Genomic DNA, 6000 nt, shown 5'->3' with positions numbered 1-6000 from the left:
CCTCGCCGGTCTCTCCCCCCCACCCGCTCGCCAGCCAGCCAAGCCTTGTCCTGCCCTCCCGCCCTCTGTGGCAGTGGCGAGGCAGTTCGCAGGGCATTCCCTGCGCATCCGCAGGGAGCGCTCTGTTACTTTTGGGGGGATTTAAGTATCCCCCAATATTTTTTCCAACTTTTCAGATTTTTGTGCACACCTGGGGACTGCCCCAAGTGTGCACAAAAATCTCCCTCCCCCCCAGGTGCCCCCGATGCGCAGATTTAGGTATCCGCACGCAAGGGGGCGACTTCACTATTAGTATATAGATTTTGATTAAAGTAGCTATGTGTCCTAATAAAATTAATGTTTTAGGCAGGGGGATCCTTAACTAATATTTGACCAGTCAACCGACCAAATCTTTTCTCAACCTATCAAAAACCTTCCTTGGTTTTATTAATGCAAAGTATGTTAGCTTGCAGCCATATGACGTATCACTCCTCATTCAGCTAATGCAGCCTGTAATGAACAAACTGAACCAGCAGAACCCTTAAATCTATTGCTCAGCGGCTAATGTGTTACCAAGCTACAAAGGCTTCTACATTTAAAGACTGGGAGTAAGAGAAGAAAGTTCAGACACGGATACAACATTTGATCGACTACAGTTTCTGATATTTCCATCTTGACACTACCTTCTTCCCAGAAGATCAGCTCTATCCAGTACCATTTCTGTCTATTCAAATCCACACACCATTCTGCCTAGGGCAGCTCGCACACTATTTTACATCCTTTAGGGTAGGACCTAAAAATGGTATTCCATGGATTTTGTCTTCAGATTTTTCTTTGCAGTTATCTGCAATCTACAGCGCTAAATATAGCTACATAGACCCTGTTGTTGTTTTTCTTCATCTTTAGCGACTGCTTAGAAGCAGGGTTGGAGTTACTTACAAGTTATGCAGCTACCAACATTCTAAAAAAAACCCCACACTCCTCATTATACTCATTTTATCATAGTAGGTAATCTGGTTAAATTTCCTTATTATTGGCAAAGTTTGCAGAAGGAAAGGAAAAGAGGCTTCTTGGCCTGGTTGCATAACACATTTTAATACAGCACCATCTGCCAAAAATAACAGCCATTTATGCTTGCCACTCAGCAAACAGACCATTCATGGAAACAAGGAAGCACGGCACACACAAAAAACAGTAATATTGCTTTGCAAAGTAAACGCCAACTTGCAGATCCAGGTTCTCTCTCACCATCTAAGAATAAAACAGTAGTGGAACAAGGCCCTGGTTCCTTACAGCTGAGGCTTTTGTGCGAGCGAATAGAGTGTCCACCCTATGAACAAGACTGCCCAAATCCTGCAACAAGAACTATACCAGCCAACAGTTCCCACCCACACACACAGCCTTAACAATCAGTCCAAATATGGTCCTGACCAGGATTGTGTCCTCTGTGCGTGGGGTGTGTGTAGAGGGTTGGGTCTGATTTCTCACTGAACTTCAGAGCAAGTTCCTTCAAAGCGTTGTGCAGTCGAACTCCAATGGAGACGGGTGAGGTCAACTACATACTAGGAAGTTTGAGAGGTGCTCTCCATAGCACAATGCTACACAGATGTTCACCAATCCTTGCCCTCCTCCTGAGCTTGGCATGAGACTGCACTACTCATGCTTCAATTTTCCCCTGTTGCTCCTGGTTCCTTTCCCTCTCTCCCTCCCTCCCTCTGCAGAGCTGTCTCGGTAGCCAGCCACCTCCTCAACTTCCCAGCCCTAGCACGTTGAGAAGCCAATCCACCTCATCCTCATCTTCCCTTCCTGGCACCTCTGCTGGCTACCTGCTGCTACCCACCACATAGACTGACTGTTCCCTGTGTTAGGAGCCAGCCTTCTTACCAGTGTTCTGGGCATTTCAACTAGTAGATCCAGGATCTGCTGGTGGGAAGAAGAACTAGCTGGTGTACCGAGCCCTCGTGGTGCTAAAAGGCAGGGCTGGCTCCAGGTCTTGGGCCCTCCTTCTCCTCCTCACCCCCAAGCCCCCCCCCTCTGCCCCTCTTTATTTCCCACCCATTCCCATGCCTCCCAGTTGTCTGTGTGTACTTCCTTTGCCCACCTGTGAGCCCTCCCACCACCACCAATGCTCACAACCACCTGCACTGCCTGTAGCCCTTTCTCCACTGACAGCAGCAATGTGAGCAACTGGGAGCATGGGTGGTGGAGCACTAGGAAGTGAACGGGTGGGGGAGTGCTACAAGCCCAGAGCCCTGCTAGCTGCCCCATCTCAGGGTATACTGATGCCAGCCCTGTTGAATGGTACGGTGGGGAGGCAAATGAAAGAAGAGGCCCACATGCTCAGCACTGGCTGATGCTGGCAACCGAAGAGAGGACACAGAAGCTGTGCTGCTGCATCCTTTTTGACGGGGTGGTGGAAGCACCATTGCAATGGCAAGTTGATGAGAGGGCCTTTGTAAGTCAACAGACTTCTGACTGGAAATCGCTTCATCAGCAAGCTTATTCCAAATTAACTACCAGGATTCTGATAAAAATTGGACAAACACTGAAGACAAAATAGCACTGTGGCAGCAGGACAGCTCTGATTGGGGGAGAGCCATGGGCAAGCACAGCAGCAAGGAGAAAATGACCAGAAGAACTGAAAGCGTGACAATGAATGCAGAGGTGCCGCCTCCAAAATGGCAGCCTCATGGAGGTCTGGAGCTGAACTGGCACCCCCTTTCACTCATCTCCAGGGTCTGCTTTGAGTAATAAGTCCTGGAACGTGTGAAGCAGTAATGGAGAGATGCATTCTGGGCACAAGCAGAACACCCTTCGTTTGTCACAGAAACCACCAGTGACGGTCTTCGCATCTTTAGGCCTGAGAAGCAGGGTTTCCAAGGCCTTGCTTCCAGCAACCCTTTCCTCAGAAACCCAGCGCACAGAGGCCTTGCTCACAAATTTCAGATTCATGTACATAAGGATTAGGAACATGATCTTTTAAAGACAAATATGAAAACGGGATTCCAGCAGGCCAAATAGCAGTTTATATCAGCAGTCTCCCATGACAACAGTGTTGCTTCCCCCCGCCCCAACCTGGAGGAGGAGAAGAATGCAAGTTGTGTATTCAGCACCACAATTCTCGCTGTAATAAACCTACAATTAAGACTCATGGTTTCCCAAAGTATAAACAGTGACAACCACCACCACCCCAGCAGTGTGACCCCACTGGGACCTTAGGGAAGAATAAATTTCAGTCCTTGACTGCCTTTGGCTTAGTTGACATTATGATAATGATAAAGCTGCAGAAAGGGAAGCAGTGTAGGAATGAGACAAGTAGGGAAGATGGTCTTTTAAAAAGTCATGAGATTTTCAGACTGAGAATGAATGATCTGTGTGTGCCCATGTGCATGCACTTTCATCTAGACCCAGAAAAAAAAAACACCTCATGCAGAAGTCAAAAAATGAAAAGCAGAAATAGGACATAAATGGAAATACAGAATTAAGACAGGCTTTGCTGTTGCAACTGTACATCAAAACCCAGAAAGACCCAAACCACACAGGCCAGGCAAGACCAAGGAATTTCATAAACTGCATCTTCTGTCATGCACATGAGATTGCTGCAAAGGCACTGCAATTAGATATGTTGAAGTACCAGGTCCAGTTACGACGATTGAATGCCAAAACATATTCACACAAGTTATACAATCAATGACATTAAAAAAATAAAATAGTATTTTACACACTACAGTTTCTGGTTACCTTTTAACTGTTTCAAGGATACTTCTAGCTATTATAGCACAATCCTAAACCGTTACACCCTTCAATTACTTTAGAAGGTATAACTCTGCTTGGACTTGCACTGTACGATTATTGCTTTTAAAACCATTTATTACCATAGCAAGCACACAGATGCATACACATAAGGGCTATTATCTCTGTATTATATAGGTAATATAATACACACACTAGAAATTATATAATGAGCAAACACATATAGTACCTTTGATTCATCTGAGGCAGCCTAACCTTTACCCTTTCAAATGTTCTAAAATCAAACTCTAAGCAAAATAGTTACTTAAGTTACTTTCTGCGTTGCAGCTATAGTGTCCCCTACAGAGACTCACCTGTTAATGAAGCCAAAATTATGTTTCAAATTGTGTTAAGATATCTCTTATTTCTGGGGTCAGATGCTCCACTGCCTTGGCAGCTTCTGTAATAGCTTTCCGGTATATCCCTTTCTTTTTACGATTAAATCGCAGTTTGAAATATTCAGAGAAGGGGGAAAGTTTTGATAGAGACAAGAAAGACGTTGTTGGAGAACCAAACCATGAAACTTTTGCTTCCTGCCAAGAAGGGTCTCCATTTTCCTTTTGGCTCAGATTTATGTCAAGAACACGGGCCGGCCACCATGGGAAGCCATGAATTTTACCCCAAACGACATCCCCTACTGATACAGTTCTTCCATCTTCGGTGACACATTTGGAGACACTGTGCGTGTGCAGTCGAACTGTTAATGGGGGCACAATTTTGCGCTCCTCTTTTGAAGATGAAGACACTGATGCATCATCACCAGGTAAAAAGTCACACATTTCTGGGGATGTTACTTCTGAACTGGAAGATTTGGATTCATCTAGGCTGTCATTGCTACACACTGATAAGCTAGAAGAATCTGCTTTCCTTTTACGATAATTCATAAGAAAAGCCAAGTTATCGTGTCCATCTTTGCCTTGGTGAAACCTTTTGAAGTCCTCTTCTTCACAGGAGCTGCCTGAAGACATTTCTGCTAGACTTCGATCGGCAGACTCATCAGTATAAAAAGCATCAGCAGTAGCATGAGACCCTCTGCGACTGGGAGGGACATTCATCTCATCGATAAGTTCAGCTTTATATATTGAAACATTATCCCCCTCATTCATTCGATGGGGCTTCAGCCTGATTTTTGGAGGTGGCACATCTGTGCTGGAATGCACAGGCCTAGTTAACTTCAGCTTTGGAATGGAAGCAAGATGGCCACCTGACGACTTGTCCATAAAACATTTCGGTTCCTGATACTGCTCTGAGTCTCGGTCCTCTTCTTGGTCCTCCCCTCCATTCTGTAGTAGTCTCTGAGGACAAAACGGCTTCCCCGAGCCATGAACTCGAGAGGGAATTTTCACCACTTCCCCTTTGCCTTGTGGGGTGCTGTAAGATATTTTGATAACAGGAGTCCGATGCAGCAGCTCCCCAGAGAACTTGTCTTCGTCTCGCTTTTCTCTTTTGTTCCTCTTCTCTACATACTCAGATTCACTGTGCCTTTTTTGCTCCTTATCCTGAATGCTTAGTTTCCTTCTGGTTTTAGCATTTTGCCTTACTTTACTATCCTCCTCTGGATTCAGGGTGTTCTTACACTTTTCACAAAGTACTTGCCTTGGTCTCAACCTAATGGTGCTCATGATGAGCCTTCCTGGGTCTCTATTTCGAGACAAGCGTCTCCTTGTCCTTTTTATAGTTCTTGGGGGTGGCTGTGGTACCCACTGATTATATGTGCGCCTTAGCCATAACGGAGGAGGAAAAGGGGCTCCCTCAAAATAGGGAGGGTAAGGAGGAACACTGCCTGATGGTGGTGGAGGCAAGAGGGGAGGAACATGTTCCTCGCTGTTGGGCTTGGAAAGTTTTTCATCTGATGACCACACTTCAGCCTCCAACTTTTTAGGCTCTCCATCTTCAGACATCCCATTGGTGCAAGGTTTAAGAGGGTCGTCGGTCTTTGGTAATGAAGCTGGCGGTAGACAAAACAATCCAGACCTAGAGTAGCGTGGGAGGGAAAAAACATACACAAATAATCAGAATGTATTCAAAGTACGGCTCCCTCCTACTAACAAAATTACAATTCAAAATTCATATTGCAGCACAAACATTAGAAACTATACATTCACTGGACAATCCCAAAGCAACATAATGTCCATTTTTGGACGTTTACTCTTTTTATGGACAGTCAAAACTAATCTGTATGCTTGAGATTCTCCTATTCTTGAAAGATATAGGTAGGCACAGCTAAGT

At 45.2% G+C, this 6000-nt stretch overlaps 1 protein-coding gene across 3 annotated transcripts in view; it reads right to left on the bottom strand.

Annotated features, from left to right (window-relative positions):
* Window positions 1–6000, bottom strand: part of PWWP2B (PWWP domain containing 2B) — a 39429-nt gene that overhangs the window by 12076 nt on the left and 21353 nt on the right. For all 3 annotated transcript variants that reach the window (XM_015426892.1, XM_015426893.1, XM_015426895.1), the window contains one exon: window positions 4086–5745. In XM_015426892.1, the coding sequence (XP_015282378.1) occupies window positions 4104–5745 (1642 nt within the window). In that variant the 3' untranslated portion in view covers window positions 4086–4103. The remainder of the gene's footprint in view (window positions 1–4085; window positions 5746–6000) is intronic.

This window comes from Gekko japonicus, unplaced genomic scaffold (genome assembly GCF_001447785.1).
Source record: "Gekko japonicus isolate JY-2015 unplaced genomic scaffold, Gekko_japonicus_V1.1 scaffold35, whole genome shotgun sequence".
NCBI lineage: Eukaryota > Metazoa > Chordata > Lepidosauria > Squamata > Gekkonidae > Gekko > Gekko japonicus.
This window is presented reverse-complemented; position numbering and strand designations above follow the sequence as displayed.